Source organism: Morchella importuna (assembly GCF_003444635.1).
Source record: "Morchella importuna strain M04M26 chromosome Unknown Morimp01GS004, whole genome shotgun sequence".
Classification (NCBI taxonomy): Eukaryota; Fungi; Ascomycota; class Pezizomycetes; order Pezizales; family Morchellaceae; genus Morchella; species Morchella importuna.
The window spans coordinates 11,373-30,623 of NW_025763401.1; the positions used below are offsets into that span (position 1 = coordinate 11,373).

A 19,251-nucleotide genomic window follows, 5' to 3' on the forward strand; every position below is an offset into this window, starting at 1 on the left:
TTTTTTGTCATTTCGAACATTTGTTTGTCCAGGATGTCGACGGTGTGTTTGAGGGAATCGTTTTGGGTGGATAGGACTTCAATGGTGGCTTTTAGGTCCCTGTTGATTTGTTCGGTCGTTTGGTTGAGGGATTCGAGTGCTACGGTGAGAGCATTTCTAACTACGCAAGAGATGTAGTTCAAGTCCATTCTGGCGTGGGTTTCTTCAGGGACGATGCTAGGGTGGATATAATCATATTTTGGGGCGTATGGTTCGTTGTATTGGGTATGTTCGGCGAAGATGGAAAAAGGTTCGTTGCCGAGTTGGGTCTGTTCTACTATGGTGGACTGTGTTTGTTGGGTCGATTGGGTGTCGGGAAAGCGAGGGGGTGCCGGGGTTCCTGGTGGGGGGGCCCCGGCGAACCAGGAGCTCAACGAGGCTTGCTGGGACATCACTGATGTTCCGGATCGGATTGGGTTGGGAAAGACTTCTGATAGAGTTCTCTTCCTGCCCGCAAAGTTTGGTGGGTTGGTTGGGTCTGGAGAGGCCAGGTTGATTGTTGTTTTCGCAGCGGTCGCGAGGCTTAAGCGAGGGTTTTGAAGAGGTGGGAGTTCACAACTGAGGGACTAGAGCGTGAATAACTTCGTGTACGAACAGATGTGCGATAAGATACCAATAGATTACGCGGTCTATTGACATACAGGATCGTGTTCGAGTAAAAGTTTTATCGGGAATGCAGGCCAAAAGTTATTGTTGTTCGAAAGTTTTGGTGTTGCGAGGGTAAATACAAGAAGTTGCGTGAAGAAAAGAGGAAAGAAAGGAAAACATGAAAAGGCACGAGACAACACCCCTTTATATATCCAGCTCCTAGTCCATTGATGACTCATACCCCGCGTAATGGAAACCAAAAGAACATAACAGAAAACCCATTACAAATCCTAGTTCAACTGCGCAATACCTTCTTTTCACAATCCAATCTATCATCCTAGCCAACATGTAATATTGCCGTTACACTGTGTCTGACACTCTTGAAACTCTAGGGCTGCCGGTTGCCATTCAATCTGAAGAGGCACTTGGGTAGCCGGGAGAGTGGACATGTTGTAAGAGGAAGAATAATCTGAAGGTGACTTTGAGCGCTAAAGTTTATCTGTAACGGGGACAGTCTTTCCACACATCGCTAGAATCAGATAGAAAGATGTGGCCGTGCAAGATAGAAATCAGGTTTAAATTATTCAAAGATTCTTTCGTTTAAAACTCAATGATCTTTAAGGGCTCTGCTACCGAGTAAAATACTTGATAGTGCTGATGAAGACTGGGTAAATCGGAAAGTTTGGCGGGAAGGATCCTGAGTACTTATACTCCAAAATATTCCGTTCCGCTACTCCTACTTCCTTACTAAGTTCCGGTGATGCCTCCTAGCGGAAGGGAAGCAATACCACCACTACCCCGCTTCTCTCTAAGCATTAGCGGGTGCTTCCTGTTCCAAAGGCAACCACCCTTAGTCAAAGCCTTTGTAACACCTGCAGTCTTGGTTGTCGCACAACCGGGACCTGCATGAATGAGCTACCGCTCAGGCGTAAGCTTAATCATTGCTGTAGAGCTCTTCACTTATTGTAGACTTTCCCAGGCATAGTCCCTGCCACTACGGGCGGACTTATCATGCTCGGAGGATGTAGAGTATCGCCGAGCAGTCAGAGCATCACTCTGGCCGGCCTTCTAATCATTGGCGAGGCATAGACTTATCAGTCATTACTCCCATGAATGGATCCTCGTCCTAGCGCTCAGAATGTAGTTACTCTGACAGCTGGTAGCTAACCACACTGCCGGTACTTGCATGTCACTGCGCAACTGGCTTCTATCAATAACTCTCAGCATGTAACCGGGCCCTGTGTGTACTCATACACCAGACAGTTGAAATGGCACCGTTACAGTCATCTTCGAGGGATACGTTACCGTCGGCTGCACGGAATAGAGAGACGGGTGCGAACCAGTCCCCTGACCTTTTTTACGAATCCTCCGGGCATCAAAGCTTCGAGAGTGTGAGACCATCGTCAGCGAGAATCCATTCCGAAGCCAGTCAAGACCCACAGTTTTCTAGACCATTGTTGATTAGGGCTTCCTTCCCTGAAGTCATCAGCTGTACAGGTTCTCCTAGTGGCAGTGACGGAGGGTCTTCTGGAGAGCGGTCGTCCCAAAATACATCAACGTTGCTAGACTCTACCGAACCCAACAAGACCAAACCTCTCCGAAATCGTAACTTCGGTCAATTCGACGTTGAGTTCAGGACTCTAATCGGAAAAGCTGATTGGCAAGTGACCAAAGAGACACTATTCACTAACCCAATGTAACGGGGGTACTAGGATGGGGCACGACCATGACTTCGATCGAAATGAAAATGGTGAACGGGGAACGATGGGTTATCATTGGGCTCGTTCGATCGAAAGATGGAGTTTATTTGTTTGATCGTATTTGTAGTCTAGAAACTTAATAACTTTAAGGGGTCTCCTCGCTAGTAAAGATTCCATGACTCCCCGAGTTCAAACTAGGGGACAACCGAGTACTTTTATCGAAGCTCCGCCCCTTTTTTCCCGCTTTTCTTCTCTAGGCCCTCCCTAGTCTGGGGACACCGCGACTTTTTCCTATGAGGGGCGAGGGGAGTCGCTGCCACACCTCGGACGAACTTCCGCCCGAGTCAAATCACGCAACCTCTGCCAAGAGCTGGTCGGGATCCGATTAAGAACTAGCGGAAACAACCGACCAGATAGCAATTGCTTATTCAATTTATTTTAGAATAGATTTGGTGTTTTGTAAAGCGAGGTTTGCTTTTAGTAGCTTGAGTCGTACTCCTACTCCCCCCGCAAAGGTGCACCGGGCTGAAACAGGAGTGTTCCAGCGGTTCGACGCTCCGGGGGTTATTTTTGGGGTCTAAAACGTGTTTATTTTGCAGTGTTTCCTCAACTCCGCAATCCGTTCATTCAACCACCCCAAATGGACCGGAGCATCGTCAGGATCCTTTCTGACGTGGTAAAGTATATTTTCCGAGCATCGGTTGCTAAGTTATTGCGCCTCAAAGGTTGACTTCCAACGTAGGGTAACTTATGTTTGGGGTTACCCTTCTTTTATTTGGCATGCTTGTCCTTATGCTCTAGTTTTGGTCCAGTCGCCTAGCTTGACTTATAAGACTTCTTGCTCGCCAGGATCCCTACCCTTCATACCAATAGAGGTAGGGGTCATCTGCCCTTGTCTTCACCCATCGATGATGAACAAGCGGTGATTACCCTAGGGTCGTATGGCTTGACTGGTAGAAGAGGTACTTTTTGTAACAGCCCTACTGTGGCTCTGTTACACCCAATGCCATCGGTATTAGAGTTGGCATCCATGGTCAGAAATTCGTAGGATTTTTCCAGGGTGGGAACCGACTTTCCAGCGAAGTTGTCGACCGTCGTCGCCGGGCAAGTGAGATACTACCACCAACGGGCTTATTCACACATGATGGAGAAGGCAAAGGGGGTAATTGCGTCATATTACGGCCTAGCCGGCATGACTGGTGAGCTAGCAAAAGCCCGTGTCGATTACCTCCTGACAGATAACCTGTTTAATTGTCATCCCGATCATTACGATGTATATCTACTATTGATGCAGAAGGCGAGGTTTGGTACTAACATCTGTAGCCCGCTCAATGGCACTTCGCCGCACCTCAAATACCGCGGTTTATCGTCTACGCCTACTGTAAGACCAATCGTGAGATTGGCGTCAACTATCCGGAATGCGAGAGTTGTATCAACCCGTCTTTTATCTGCCTGGTTTCTACTATACTATACCAAGCACTGAGTGTCCACGTAATTGGAGCCAGCAACTGGAAGAATGGTGTCTTCAATAAGGATTATTGCGGCGGTGAGCACTCCGTCCTTCTTCTACCCAGGTTATTGACGGGCATAACTTACTAACGTACAGACTAGTGATTTTTGAGACACACATTCACACACGGAGGAAGTCCTTCCCCGATGAGGAGATATCAAATCTAGTGCTAGACGGGATTCGACATGAACTCTTGAAGCAGATCAAGAGAACTCAGTGCTGCAGCATTACCGCAGCGGAGAGCAAGGGGGCAATTATTGACCCTGGAGTAGGAAGCGTTTTGGCCGGTCTCCGAGCGAAGCTCAGTACGGAAACTAATGACGATTCGGAGTTCGAGGAGCCAGATAACCAGCCATTTGATGACGATTATGGGGAGGATGGTAGCGGTAGGGTCGTTTGACCCAGGTATGAAGACTACATATACGACACGGAAGAACAAGTGAATGAAGCTATGGAGAGGAATAGTGATAATGATGTAATTATTGAAGACACCATAGAGAGACCTACTGTCAGTATGACGGAGGGTGTTGGAGAAAAGGGGCAAGGAGAAGTGGGCGTAAGACGGAGGGGTAGACCGCGCAAGAACAAGGGACGCTAGAATGAAATACCAAAAGAGAATAGCCTGAGTAGTACATGTAGTTTGATAAACATTCTTCTACACTAAACAATACCGCCAGTAGAAACAGAGATGGGGGATGAGATTCTATGGGCAATCGACGAGATGTAATCCTAAAAGAACAAAGTGCAATGGTAAGAGGATGAGTTTTTATGGGCAACCAACGAGAAAGAACAAAGTGCAATGATCAGAGGATGAGTTTTTATGGGCAAATGACGAGAAAGAACGAAGTATGCAATGGTCGATGAGTTTTTATGGGCAACCAACGAGAAAGAACAAAGTGCAATGATCAGAGGATGAGTTTTTATGGGCAAATGACGAGAAAGAACGAAGTATGCAATGGTCGATGAGTTTTTATGGGCAACCAACGAGAAAGAACAAAGTGCAATGATCAGAGGATGAGTTTTTATGGGCAAATGACGAGAAAGAACGAAGTATGCAATGGTCAAACGGCCAGATTTTATGGGCAAATGACGTTGTGTGATGTTCAAAATACACAGGTTAAAGACAGAAGGGAGCGACGATTCATAATCAATTGGTCGTAAGACGTGATCAGATGACCTTGGTTGGTCAATATACAAATATATTGATAGAAATTACAACTTCAGTTGGCAGAGGGCAAACTCGTCATGAGACGTCGAGACGACGTCTTGGAGCGAAAAGACGTGATGTGTGTCTTGGGTACGTCTTTTGACGGAAAGACGCAGGGCGGTCATCGAGTGGCGCTCAGGCGTCGGTCTACAGGTAAGCAAAAGTCTTGGGGCATCTGGGGCATCTGGGGCATTTCGGGCGCCCAGGTGCCCCAAGATGACATGTCATTTTTTGCTGATGTAGATCCTCTTCCTAGTGCTCAAAATGTAGTTACTCTGACAGCTGGTAGCTAACCACACTGCGGACACTTGCATGTCACTGCGCAACTGGCTTCTATCAATAACTCTCAGCATGTAACCCTGTGTGTACTCATACACCAGACAGTTGAAACTTTCACTCACTTATGAAAACAATCTGGATATGGTTAACTCAGGGCCCATCCGGCAACAGTCAAAATGGCGTTTACAAGGGTGAAAACTCAGTTTCAAAGTCTTTTTGTAAGGTACTGATCTTAAAAACGCCGTTTGGTCTTTGTGCCGAACGTATTTGTATTACCTTCATGTAAACTTATTAAAAAATTCTTTCCGTTTTTTGAAAAATTGGTTTTCTTTCGAACATAGAAGGCTGGATTCGAGGCCTAGCCAGCCTACTGGTAGTTTTTCCTATATTGGGTAAAGCTGGTTAAGAACATTCTTTTCGAAAAGCTTAGTAGTGTGTTGAGAACTCATGATTCGGATGTCGCTCACTAAATTATTTGATAACGAAGGGCCCAATTAGCGACGATAATCTCCTCTGATTCCTCTGGGCACAATCATTTGAGCTTTCCAGGTTATATGCACCCCACTCCCAATCTACGCATGGTGGGGGAAGGACGCGTGGTACCAGTGGATTTTCATTGATATTCCCATTCCAATACTCGCATATCAAGTATATATTTGCGTAACCATGACCAGGAAAACATACACAGAATCCAGAGAGCTTTCCCATCCGAGTCTCCCCTGAAATTATGTGTCTTCTATCTAGACACCTGAAAGACTCTACAGGCCACTTTTAGGCCATATCTACCAAGAACAAGTCCTGAAGGTGAAATGTGTCTAAAAGGGTCCTTTTATGGCACCTTTACCAGTATCTCAATTGGGTCAAGAATTTGAAACATGGACCTCCTTTATCAAAATTATACTATACTTGGTCGTTGATATTTTGGTTTAGGTGTGGGGCTTTTTATGGGTTGTTGAAAACCTCGATTTTTGGTGTGTTTTGCTGGTTGGGCAAATACATAATTGACGTGCGAGTACTGATGGCTCATCCATATATAATCCATGAAACAAGTCATTCATGAGCTATGGATTGACTAGATCAATAAACGTTGATAGAGGATTTAGCGCAGTAACATCCCACATAGTCAAGTGCGGACCATACCAGGCTATGGGATTGACGCTTGTGTCACAATCGCTATTGCATACGATGTCAGGTTTTAAAGACACATGTTCCTAGTATGGAATACCCCCATTGGCTCAGAAGCCATACGTACATATGTACTTCAGTAAGGTCAATACACTCCTTTGCAGCAAGGGGATAAATACTCCGCACATTTTAACCTCAATTATCTATCTTTTGTTGACCCGCTCTTGCGCACATAAAAATGAGTCCCTTTTTCAGGTCTAACGACCTTGAGATATCCCACAACCCCTACCCTGAGATCGAGAAACCGAATTCAGTCGTACCAAACGACTTCCTTTCCCCTCCATCTACGCCATCAAATCCACCCGAAAGAAGAAGTGATAGGGCTCTATCTAGCAAAATATTCATTTCGATCCGAAATTTCTTCAAAGTGGGGGGTGGGTCCAAACATATTCATCACCTCGTCCTTTCTTGAAGCTTATATCTTCTAGGCTCATCTGCCAATCCTCATGAAGCAATAAAGTCTCGAGAAAGGCCTGACGATGCACCACCTACAACCCCTAAACAATTGCCGTACACAATGTAAGCTCGGGGGTTGCAATTTAAATGATATGTGATTTATAACGGATATAGATTATACCGGCGGCACTCTTTTCACGATTTGAGAGGAAGTAAGCAACTACAGCACTTGTCCAGTGGTCTTTCACAGTATCGTCTATCACTGTTATGTGATGTTACTGGAGTAATGACCCCAGATAATTCACTTCATTCTTCACGCTCTAATCCATTTCTCAACTACCGTGGACCGTCTTCACGGTGCTGTATTTCTCACAATCTCCTCGCACCCACTGTCACCAGACGGCCGAAACTACGGACAAAGGTAGTTGACTTTGACCTACATTCGATTTTCAAATTATCCGATATCCCTAAAATGCCTTTGAACACTAAATTCACTCCATCATTAAAAACTATAGAGATCACATCAGATGTGAAGATATACCTGGAAACCTATTTCAATAATATCTTGATGAATCCGAATATCAGATCAATGCGCCGAAGAGCTATGGAATGTCGACTCCAGGAATCGGCCTCTACCGTATATGAGAAGTCTTACTACCGCGAAGTCTGGAGGCGGAAGGAGAGCCAGTATCTAAGGAATATTCGGACAAATAAAGTTACGATTTCAGATTTTGAGATAATAAAGGTCATTGGTAGAGGTGCCTTTGGCTGTGTTAAACTTGCAAAAATGAAGGAACGTGTTGTCGTTCAGACTAATTACTTATATGAACTCGATCACGACTACAATGATATTTGTATTGTCTCCAGGCCAAGGCAGTTTAATCAGCCTACTCAGCTCAGGGAACTCGATACTTCTGACATAAAGCAAGTATTTGCTTTGAAGGTAATCCCGAAGGCTGAGCACCTCAAAAACGGGCAAGAAGGCCATCTACGAGCAGAGAGAGACTTTCTAGTGGCTAGTGAGGGTAGTCGCTGGGTCGTGCCCTTAATAGCTAGCTTTCAAGACGATGATAATTTGTACTAATCGTGCCACATATTTTCAATTTGGTGCAAGATGCTTACATACTAATAGGTATCTTGCCATGGAATACATGATCGGCGGGGATTTTTTAGGCTTACTAATTGAGAAAGTAACCCTCAGCGAGGAAATAACTAGATTTTACGTTGCAGAGATGATTCTTTGTATTGAGGAAGCACATAAACTTTCTTATATTCACAGGGACATCAAGCCCGGTTAGTCGACCCTTCTTCTTTATTCTAATTTATTTTTCTAACTTACTATATCTCTCAAGACAATTTTTGTTTTTCCTCGTCTGGTCATATCAAGATCTGTGATTTTGGTCTTGCATTTTCCGGACACTGGACACATGACACGGCCTATTTCGATCACCAACGCTGGGGATTATTAAGAAAAACTGGGGTTTGTGTCGAAGGGGATAGTATCGATAGAAAAGAAGGCAAGGATATCACCAAACGTTTAAGGTCGTGGAGATGGGGAGAGGTTCCCGATAATGAAAGGATTCTGAGCTGGCGAAACAAAAAATGCAAACGGAGAATGGCCAATAGTGTCGTGGGCACATACCAGTAAGCTCTAACCTCGCTGTTTGCTCTATATATATGATATGTCCATATTGATAGCTTAATCAATAGGTACATGGTTAGTAGTTTTCATTTAACGAGGTTTTCAGTGTTAATTAAAACAAAGGCGCCGGAAATTCTTCGAGGACAGAAGTATGATGGTCGATGTGATTGGTGGAGCCTTGGAGTAATAATCTATGAGGTTTGCCCTCATCCCATCTCAAGGATAAGCAACCAAAACTTTAATTATTTCCATTAGTGTCTCTTTGGATTTACTCCTTTCTATGCTGACGACTCAAATGAGATTAAGGCAAACGTCTTAGTCCGTCCTCATTTCCGTTCTTTTCATGAAAACTATCCACTTAGTTCACCGGTAGGCTAACATAATATACATACGCTATAAATTATTAGAAGTGGTCCAGCAATTTAGACCTGCAAAAAAACCCTCCTCTTTCTCCTGAGGTCGAAAGTTTGATTTCTTCTCTTATCTGTGAAAAGGAGTGTCGACTTGGTATGACAACATATTGGGAAAACGATATTCAAGCATTGCCTTATTCAAGCGTAACTCGACGGCGTCTAAGTAATTCACCGCATTTCGTTTTTCCAAACGATTCCGATGATATTAAGGCACATCCCTTCTTTTCACCTATCAACTGGAAAACATTACACAGACAAGTTCCGCCGTTTATACCAGAAGGGTTGCAAAACGGTGAAGATACTAAATATTTCTCTGAATGTCACTTGTCAAGTACATGCATGACAGAGATTGAAACTAGTCGGGTACCAACAAGTCAATGGGTGAGCATACACAAGTACAAACTTGGTTAAACGAAATTTCACTAATAAAAACCAGGCGCTTACACCTACCAGATCCTCTCTCAACGACCCCAAGTGTATCTATACACAAGTGAAGAAACAGGACACTGAGAATAATCACCAGGGTGTCGCTAAGGCCGACAAAGGTTTCGCAAATCCAAATCCCAGCAAAAGACCGAGGGATCTATTACTTAGAGATAAAGAGTACGGGAAAGAGCTCTTAGAAATAAGACAAAAGAATGCATTCAAAGGTTACACGTATAGGCGACCCTACTGCATGGATTCCTTCTTGAGTTGAGGAATGTATGATCTGGCCTTACGTACATATTTGATTCGACTTCTGGTAACTCCAGCGTGTTTATCAGTTAGAGTTTTCCCGGTTCTTGTGATAGACCTTGTGGGATAAAATACTTTATCTGTCTCTTTGTTACGATGACTACAGATTATTACACAACGAAAATGGTAACAGAAGAATCAAACCTACATGTATGAATAACGGAATAAAAATTGGACTACACACATCACAGGCCCATGAATATAAACTAAAACTGTAGCGACCAGAACGTCTCTTAACCCATGCTGTATCCAATTATTTTTTCTCCATTTCCATGAGAGCTTGTACCATTGCCTCCTCTTCATCGGTATCGAAGGTATCGCCGTAACTTCCATTATCTCCGTCCTCTAACACCACGGAATCCTTAGTAGAAGGGACATCTTCGTCCTTGGTACTGTCGGGAGGTGCAACAATCTTCTTAGGCAGTTTAGTGCCATCGAGATTCCAGTCTACTTCACTATCTACACCATATCGCGATATGATCCACTCATTGGCCTTTTTAAAATGGCCACAATCAAACTAAACAGTGGAAGAAACTTAGTACTTTTATAGATGTTTTTCTGCTTAGGGGTATGTAAAATGGTTTACTTACAAATCCTCTGCTAGCGCTCAACGGACTGGGGTGAACACTATTCAGTACTAAGTGTTTTTCTTTATCAATTTTTAAGACCCTTTTAGCAGCATGTGCACCCCAGGCCATGAATACAACGCCTTGACTACGTCTTTGAGCGATGATATCAATCGCCTTCTGAGTAAGTGGTTCCCATCCTTTATTAGAGTGTGAGTTTGCATCCGAAGCCCGAACGGTCAAGCAGGCGTTCAGCATGAGGACACCTTGATAGGCCCAAGGGGTTAATAGCCCGCCTTTATTAGGAGGGGGCCCAAATGACGGATAATCTCTCTTCAACGCAATATATATGTTTTTCAGGGATGGTGGTGCGGGTGTCGGGGGTCGTACAGAAAACGACAACCCCATCGCTTGATTCGGCCCATCTATCGATACTCTATATTAGATTTCAATATGGACGGGTACAAAAAGGAGCGGAGAGCATACGATAGGGATCCTGGCCGAGAATCACCACCTTTACCTGATCAATAGGAGTAAAACGAGTCCTGTCGTGTGAGATATTTTGTGTCAGTCAATTGATTAACGGCACAGACATAAAATTCCAGCGAATAAAACTTTGTGCATACCAGGAATATATGTCTTCTTCTGGGGGATATATAGTTTTTCCGCCATCCTTTTCATTTCTGAGAAAACGTTTCAAAGAGAGAAACTCGGGGGTAATCAATTCATCCTTAAGAGCTCTAAACCAGCTTTGCTCCATCGTGTTGATTTCAAGCTGAAGAAGTGACTTATGTTCATCAGAAAGTTTGGAGGCCCATCTCTCCTTATCAAATTTTGGTCGAGTTGAAGTCGAAGCATTTGGGGCTGAATCGGCGGGCGCGGATGACGATGCAGCTCCTAACGGTGCGAAGAACGAAGTTATCGCCCGAGCTTTTTTAGTAATAACTGCTGGAGATTCAGTAGCTTTCCGCTTGATGTTTCCCGACATTCTTGGGTTTTCTCGTTGAGTGGTCTGAGGAATATCGCTAGGTTTCGTGATGTGACACCAAACGCGGTAGGAAGTGGTAGACACTAGGTAGATAGATTGACCCCCTGTACCGCTGCCACACGTCCTTAGTACAAGTCCTAAATAAATTTACGCGAGATACTTTTTAACTAGACGATTTTTGGCTCAGAAGCTAACTCTAACCGTCAACCGATTGCATGTAGACAACAGATTAGTCAGAAAGATACATGTAGTATCCCAATGCTATTAGAGGTGTTTAACCTGTTCCAACGACTTTTACCTCTAGCACACCTAACCCACACGAACCTCTTTCCACTCCTAGAGGATATCCGCAGTTAGTAATTCGAATATCAACTCGGCTATTCTACCCTATGTGAATCGTGGGCGCAAACGAAGGGATGCAGGGGGTTGACAATCAACCATAGGGAGACATCGATTCTCGACTCATACTTACACTTATCTACTGGCACTTGACATAAGGTTCGAATTCCCACTCATGTCCAGAGAGTTTTGTGATAGATAGTGAGTTAAGATTGTGACTGTTATTAATACACCACAGTTTGAGTATGATACCCAAAGGTCGAGAGATCGGCGCCCACGTGAATCAGTGTTCCTTATTCAACTACTGAGTACGGGTACGAATATTCAAAGAAACAAGCAGTAAGGGGATTTTATATGCAGTGTGTGGATATATAGCTATAAATGTATTTGACAAAGTGTTTTGTCTGTATTACCCAAATGTTTGTGCTCTTCGTTCTGACAGTGGTGACGGTTGGTGATAAGTGTAATCCTTTTGCAGGCCGCCTGAACACACAGGTAGTAGTCATGTTTATAAAACTTCGCAGTCTACTACCCCTCGTCTGCCAATATGTCATCCTATAATAGATATAATAGAGGAATTAAATTTGTATGGAAGATCTACGAGATCCACTAGTAAAGCCAAACCAGATTCGTTTGTTCTTACAAAGGGATAAGATTTATGCACCTTAATAATAACATTGGTTTCAGAGAAATCTAACCCCATTATAGACAAATCCAAAGATTCTCCCAGACTACTGAATCCGGCACTGGACTACATTGAACCTTTAGCCTTTTCTGCACCAATATTATTGCATGTACGCATGCACCAGTAGTACATTAAACCTACAGTACGCCTCAAGGGAATCCAAGATAATATCTTGAGGCAAAGCTCCTCGGTCATATCTTTAGTATCATGCAATACAAGAAAATAAGAAGAATCTCCCAAGTCAAACGCCAAATCCCTCCACTACTAGAAATTCGCCTCAAGAGGTTACCCAGGATATAATTATCGGCCTTAATCAATATCGTCACCACCACCACCGGTGTAAGCTTGGCCCGAATTGGGGACAGGTGAATATGTATTAACTAGCGGTGTCTGAGTACGTCGGGGCGGTGGTGGTAGAGAGCTCCTAGGCGGTGGGGGTAAGCTTCCGCCCCCGGCTACGGCGGGCGACCCTGTCCTGCTAGGGAAGTCGTGCTCTAAACTTTTTTGCTCCTCTTCCTTCATATATGCATCCATAGCTGAGCTATTCATAGGGTGTCCATGACGATATTTATGCCGCGATGTCCCCTTTGCAGGCGGGGGTGGGGAAGACAACTGCTGTAAGTTTGTATAGTGGGGAGATGGGGATAGCGCTTGGAATGGGCTTTGAGACGGTGCGGAGTATTGAGAAGCGGCAGGTATGATGAAAGCTGGCTCCGTAGGTGGGAATTGATTGAGACCACTCTGATCCGGAGCTGTGTAATCAAAAAGGGTTTCACCTGGAGCCTGGGGGGGCTCAGTTAATGGAGCAGGAAGTCTGTGGAGAGCACCAAATCCGAGCACACATCCTAGAGCACCCTCCCCACCCCAGTTACGTCGAGGCGTTATTGTTAATTCACGAGTAATATCATATTCGTGGTTGTAGACGTAGAGGCGAAGGGGTCGGTCAATGTGCTGTTTGTTTTATATCTATTAGTACTACGGACACGGTTGAAAAACATTGGACTAACATCTTCCACCAGCTCCCCCAACCCCGATTCGCCACGGACGATTCCCTCAGGGGTTCCGATAATATAATCCCCATATGGGAGGAGACCTGCATGGTCTGCAGGTGAATTAGGTGCGACGTCCAATATATGCCAAACATCCTCCGTAACAGTAAGCGGACACCATTGCAGTGTAAGTCCAAGACCAGTCGCATCTGGTGGTAAGGCTATCATAATATCTCGTAGTCGTTGTCCCTGGAAATTTGTTACCAAAATTGTGTTAAGGTAGCAGTAGCCATTGAATATACCTTGGCAGACCACACTATTAAGGTGACGTCCCGACCAGCACAGTTCCGTATCTCTTGTGTGAATAGTATATGATTTCCATCCTCCTACAACGAAAGATGAGGTTAGTATCGACTGTATTTGGTAGGATAACGGATACTTACAATTTGTCGACCATTTATTCCGCAGACAAAATCAAACCATGGTTCTACTTCCAACTGTGGGCTGATATTTCTCAAGACCTGAAAACCGAAGCCGTTTCCAGGACCGCGCGGACGGTCCTCAACTATGGGGAGAAATTTTTTTAGCCACGACATCTATCACGATGATACTCTCTGTGTTGAAATGGAACGGATGCGTGATGCTAAGTGAACAAGTGTCGTTTATCGATACCTGCCGGATCTGAAGTTTCACGTGATGCCAAGGTGGGTGGATAAATTGGGTAACGCAGACTAGGAGTGTACTAGGGTGTAGCGAAAAGTGATCAGAATCTGATAAGACAAATACACCTATTCACCGTAACATTCACCTATCAGATTCTGATAAGACAAATACACCTATTCACCGTAACATTCACCTATCAGATTCTGATCACTTACCCTCAACACCCGGTACAGCAGGGCTATGCTACAAGTCGGTTTATAAGTACTCTCAGGATTACAAGTACCTTAGAGCAGGCAGGAGGGAACTTGTGGAATTAACATTTAGGATCAACCGAGAAAAGATCGAGTATAGGATGCGTTAAGTGTGAATTGTCACCGATCATGAACTTTTGAGTCATTGTAAAATACAGATATGCAAATCGGTACGAAAGAGAATAAGGAGAAAGTTAACCACAACAAAGCAATGAAGAATAAAAAGACGCAATCCCGACCAACCCAGCCGTTTCCCATTCACGGTAGTCATTACCCAAACCCCAGTAGATCACACATCAATCACAGACTTCAACTTAAGATTGCCAGTTTATAATTTTTTTTCTTTCTTTCAAGCCATTTATTTGAGTTTACAATTCATCGTGATCAAGATCCTGCAAAGACAGATATGATTAGTATAACAACTTGATAAGGGAGGGCTTAACGAACCTCATCAGTATCGGGAATAACAGCTTGGCTAGCATCTTTAACAGCTTCCTTGACCTTGTCGGTAGCCGCTGCGGCCGCCTCGCCGAGACTCTCGGCAGCATCTTGCTCCGTAGACTCCTCCTCGACCACTTCCGGTTCTGGTGGTGGTGCAACGTAAGCATCAACCTTATGAGCGCCATTGGCTTTAATGAAGTTCGCAAGATCTTCAACGGTTCTAGAGCCAGCATAGTCAACGGGTGAATCCTTGGCACCTGATGAGTAGAGTTTGATGGTTGGGAAGCCCTGGATATCAACTGGGACATCATTGGCGGTAGCGTCGACCTTCGCCACAATCACTTTACTAGCATACTCCGGATTATCGAAGTAAAGTTTAGCCAACTCTTCGTACTTGGGTGCCAAGTTCTTGCAGTGACCACACCACGGGGCGTAAAATTCGACGAGAACGTCCTTATCGTTGTTCATTACAAGGTCTTCAAAGTTGTTGGCGACAATAACGTGGACAGGTCCCTCCTGAGTTTCAGGTACAGGTTCTGATTTGATACTGGGAGCAATCTTCCCCTCAACGTAGTCCTTAACGAATTTTGCAATAGATTTCTCAGTAATTTCTGTCTCTTGGTCGAAAGAAAACTTGAGGTTCTTGCCGGTGTCTTGGATGGCGAAGGCAGGCCATTTGCTCTCGAGGTTGAGATTGGCGGCGTGCGCACCGAATGCCACAGCATCAATTGTGGCGAAGTTGATCTTTCCCTTATATTCGGTAGCAGTAGGCCTAATTGCAGCAAGAAGCTTTTCCTTGCTCTCTTCGCTATCAACGAAAATATACGCAAGAGGGAGTCCAGCAGCCATATATCCTGAGTAGGTTTCAGGGCCAACTTCACCAATCAAGGGAGTAGAGGCAGTATTGACGAAAGTGGTGATCTCAGTAGCATCAAACTTTCCGTCAAAGACGTCCTTTCCTTCATCAAATGACTTGTAGAGAACGATGGCAGGGGCAGTAACGCCATCGGCTTCCGCAAGGGCAGCATCAGATGTGGCACCAAAGAGGAAAGAGTCACGGAGTGACTCGGCCACAGCGGTAAAGGTAGTGTTGGACTCCTTATCATCGGCGTTGAAATAACCAACAAGCACAACCTTATCGGCTGTCTTGAACTCGGCAATTGAATCTTTATCCAAGAGTGAAACCGCAGGAAGGGATTGTTTGACCATGTAAGAGACAATTCTAACACCTCATGTCAGTAATAGCCTAGAATTTGTCAAATAGATTTTCACTTACGAATCAGACTTCCTCTGGCCGCTGTATGGAGAGTTGTTCTCAAGCCCGCGGAAAACCTTGATTGTGGGATATCCCTGTACACCGTATCTCTCGCAAAGCTCGGTTTCCTCGGTGCAGCTACAACTTTGTAAGTACAATGTCTTTGGCAGAATTACAGAATATAGCTTACTCAATTTTGGCAAGGTGAATGTCTTTCTCCTTTAGCTTCGTAGCCGCATCCTCATACTCTGGAGCAAGGGCCTTGCAGTGTCCGCACCACGGAGCATAAACTATCCATTATATGTGAGTAAAGGGACACTTGAAATCGGCTACCATCGCAGTGGTCCTGCCTAATTCACACAAGGGAATTGACTTACATTCAGCGAGAACAAGTGGGTGGTCGCTGACAAAGCTGTCAAATGTATCTTTCTGCAATACCTTGACGTCGGAGGCAACATCTTCAGCGTAAGAAACAGCGGCCAAAAGCGAAAGCACGGCAAAGCTAAGCTCTTTAAACTGCTTCATTTTTGAATTGAAAGTTGTTCTAGGAGGTAATGGTGCACTAAGAGTTAGGGTGAATGATATGGTATAAGAGTTGCGAGAGAAGAGAGATGTAGATGAGAAGTTTGGAGATCAAGGAGGAGCTACGGTCTTCTTGAATGCAAAGGCAGGCGGCGTTGCTCAGTCCCAGGGTTAGGGTATTAATCGATTTGCGTAGATGATTGGTTGAACTAGCAAAGGATACTGTGGTCTTTTGGCATACGGCACACGGCTGAAACTCCCTTACTTGCAGCTACCCTTGCTGATATCTGTCCTTTCATGCTTATGCTATATAGAGTAAACATTTGTGGCCACATCTCTCCTACTAGTCGAGGTAGTACGGGAAACAATTTGGCCGGATGATGAATAATGCCGGCTAGCTTACCCATCTTCCATATTATTTACGTTGTTGGGAACTTGGGATGCAATCGCCTAGACTACATGTAGCAGACGTACTGGGAGGGATCGACATTGTTATCCAAAACACCAGAGAGCCCTGATACGAATGTCAGGTGTTACATGTACCTATATCACGCAAATGGGACGTAGATTGATATTCCGTCAAAAGTCGTTTCTCAATCATTCCTTACGGACGGGTTAGTACTTGAGCCAACCTACATGGTAAGAGGTCGCGAATTCAGACCACAACCCCATTCTCATTTGGGTTCGTCATGATGGCCCAAATAAAAATCCAATATCACATTTTTTAGACAGCTGCAGGTACATACCTACTATATATTAAAATTCATAAATTATAGCGGCGCGCGCCATACACTTAGTACTACCCCACAATCAACTCAAGATAATGAGAATTGATCGGGTAAGTATTTAGGGCCCGATATTGATATACTTGCAGGTGCATGTACGCATTATTACTTGAGAGTACGGAGTGTAAATTTTTTAATTCTATTTACAAGTACAAATTGAAAAGGAAAACTGTACACAAGTAGAAATACGTACATGAACGAATATATCCAACTGTAGTGGCCACAATATGTAGGTACTCCCGTCTTCGTATATACACATCGCAGTTACACATATGTAGCTATTGATGTTTGAGAATACATACACTTAAGTCATTTTATTCAAGATGCAAGACCTTATTCCAATTCTACAGCCGCTCAAATTTTTACTTCAAAGTTCCATCTAGCCCGTCTATATACCTTTGCTCACCTCCAAGTTTGATAAATTGCCAAAATAAACGGTCAATGCCTGATAGAAACTGTTAGAAGGATAGAAGCGACGAACACAACGCCAAATGATCATGAAGGGCCTGACCTTGCTCCTTCTTTGTATACAATAATGTATGGCTTGGACTCTTTCGCCTTTAGGTACCATTTTCGCCACCTGATTCAAATTAGATGTTCGTGGAATGTATAATGCAATGTTTCTGGAGACGTTCAAGGCTTGTTCCATGATATATGACCTAGATCCAATTATCAACAGCCGGTTTTTTTTCGGTGTGGGCGCGGGGGAAATTAGCTTGTGGGCTTTACCTACCCGGCGTACGGCTCCATAGTATCAAGATCGAAGATCTCATCGTTCCTGTATGTTGGCCCTCCCCAAGGCGGAGATAAAAAGACTGCATCGGATTTCAATTCTGAGCCTCGGGTACTGATGAGTTCGAAGAAATCTCCTATAATAAATTCAATCTTTTCTGATACTCCATATATTTGCGCATTGTGCTTTGCACATAGTATAGCAGTCGGGTTTTTGTCTATCGCAATGACACGCTTACACGACGCCGAAAGGGCAAACTGTATTGTATTGCCACCCACACCGCAGAAGGCGTCAATCACAGTCTCCGCTCCAGATTCGAAAATATGTTGGGCAATCTTCCTATTTCAAGGGCTTAGCATATTTCTAGAACACCTAGAGATGAGAAAGCTTACTCGGCAACTTTTTCTGGAGTAACCTCGTACCAGGCATCATGAGTCATCCAGACGCCTTCATCATATCTGGTGAAGAGTTTCTGTCGTTGTCTCCAATAACTGGGAGGAGCCAAATCAGTATGTCGCTGTGATGCATGGTTATGGAATGGAGCAGAAATATAACCTTAGAATTGCACCTGAGGGCGGATTTTCTTCCGTGTAAAAAGGAACATCATGGGGCCGTGAAGAATTGGTTTCACTACCAGTACGCGAAATGTCTTCTAACAGAAAATCTTCGCTCGGCTTATGGCGTTGTGGCATAACTTTGGAGCACGAAGAGCCAGGGCGTTAGAAGCTGTCTGGCTGCAATGGATGAAGGCCAAGACGCAAATACTCCAGTCGACTTAATTAAGCAGGGGGCGCCACAAAACTACACCCTGGGTACCTCATGTGCCACAACACCCGGAACTGACCTATCATAGGGTTACTACATATACCTAATAGGTATTACAGGTACAAGTATGCCTGTAACGTCCAATAGTGTAAAAGCGTCACTAAATAAGTGATACGAGTACGAGCACATACATGTACACCCGTGTCTAGAAAATTCCCGGATCCCGCACCAAAGCAACCAAACCACGACCAAACACCACCACGAAACCCATGGGGTTTGCTTAAATCTAAGTTGTGGAAAAGGTAGCACAAGAGGTAGAGAAGGCCTCATAGTATAGATGAGTTATGGAGAGCTTCCATTGAGGAGTGGGGATATTTTCCCCCAAGAGACCTTTGATGCGCCTTGAGCTCATAGTATGCCAAGGGTGAATCAGGCAAATTGGGGGCCACACAAAATAGTAGCTTTTTTATATTTCATTCAATATTCGGTGGGTTGCGGTTTGGTTGCTATGGAGTGGGATCCGGGAATTTTCTAGACACGGATGTACATGTATGGGTTCAGATCCTACCACGCCA

The 19,251-nt window shown here is 44.4% G+C and overlaps 6 protein-coding genes across 6 annotated transcripts; 2 read left to right on the forward strand and 4 right to left on the reverse strand.

Moving 5' to 3' along the window:
• Positions 1–3,471: 3,471 nt before the first annotated feature.
• Positions 3,472–4,237, forward strand: LAJ45_02153 (uncharacterized protein; the record flags this gene model as incomplete). The annotated part of the gene is made up of 3 exons (XM_046111745.1): positions 3,472–3,600; positions 3,651–3,873; positions 3,939–4,237. The coding sequence occupies 3 exons, from the start codon at positions 3,472–3,474 to the stop codon at positions 4,235–4,237; spliced, it is 651 nt and encodes a 216-aa protein (XP_045974645.1).
• A 2,449-nt stretch (positions 4,238–6,686) lies between these two features.
• Positions 6,687–9,656, forward strand: LAJ45_02154 (uncharacterized protein; the record flags this gene model as incomplete). The annotated part of the gene is made up of 12 exons (XM_046111746.1): positions 6,687–6,882; positions 6,937–7,027; positions 7,079–7,187; positions 7,304–7,325; positions 7,420–7,981; positions 8,037–8,197; positions 8,257–8,548; positions 8,615–8,621; positions 8,670–8,744; positions 8,802–8,864; positions 8,954–9,340; positions 9,396–9,656. 12 exons carry the CDS (start codon positions 6,687–6,689, stop codon positions 9,654–9,656), a joined length of 2,226 nt encoding a protein of 741 aa, XP_045974646.1.
• Positions 9,657–9,674: 18 nt separating this feature from the next.
• On the reverse strand, positions 9,675–11,248 carry LAJ45_02155 (uncharacterized protein; the record flags this gene model as incomplete). Its single annotated transcript, XM_046111747.1, has 7 exons — positions 9,675–9,698; positions 9,770–9,774; positions 9,843–9,870; positions 9,981–10,211; positions 10,285–10,685; positions 10,747–10,805; positions 10,887–11,248. 7 exons carry the CDS (start codon positions 11,246–11,248, stop codon positions 9,675–9,677), a joined length of 1,110 nt encoding a protein of 369 aa, XP_045974647.1.
• A 1,333-nt stretch (positions 11,249–12,581) lies between these two features.
• On the reverse strand, positions 12,582–13,857 carry LAJ45_02156 (uncharacterized protein; the record flags this gene model as incomplete). The annotated part of the gene is made up of 4 exons (XM_046111748.1): positions 12,582–13,223; positions 13,280–13,510; positions 13,564–13,647; positions 13,705–13,857. 4 exons carry the CDS (start codon positions 13,855–13,857, stop codon positions 12,582–12,584), a joined length of 1,110 nt encoding a protein of 369 aa, XP_045974648.1.
• Positions 13,858–14,543: 686 nt separating this feature from the next.
• LAJ45_02157 (uncharacterized protein) lies at positions 14,544–16,396 on the reverse strand (the record flags this gene model as incomplete). Its single annotated transcript, XM_046111749.1, has 5 exons — positions 14,544–14,567; positions 14,623–15,838; positions 15,893–16,009; positions 16,062–16,161; positions 16,249–16,396. The coding sequence occupies 5 exons, from the start codon at positions 16,394–16,396 to the stop codon at positions 14,544–14,546; spliced, it is 1,605 nt and encodes a 534-aa protein (XP_045974649.1).
• Positions 16,397–17,492: 1,096 nt separating this feature from the next.
• LAJ45_02158 (uncharacterized protein) lies at positions 17,493–18,603 on the reverse strand (the record flags this gene model as incomplete). The annotated part of the gene is made up of 6 exons (XM_046111750.1): positions 17,493–17,522; positions 17,585–17,623; positions 17,690–17,837; positions 17,912–18,250; positions 18,304–18,402; positions 18,467–18,603. 6 exons carry the CDS (start codon positions 18,601–18,603, stop codon positions 17,493–17,495), a joined length of 792 nt encoding a protein of 263 aa, XP_045974650.1.
• Positions 18,604–19,251: the final 648 nt, after the last annotated feature.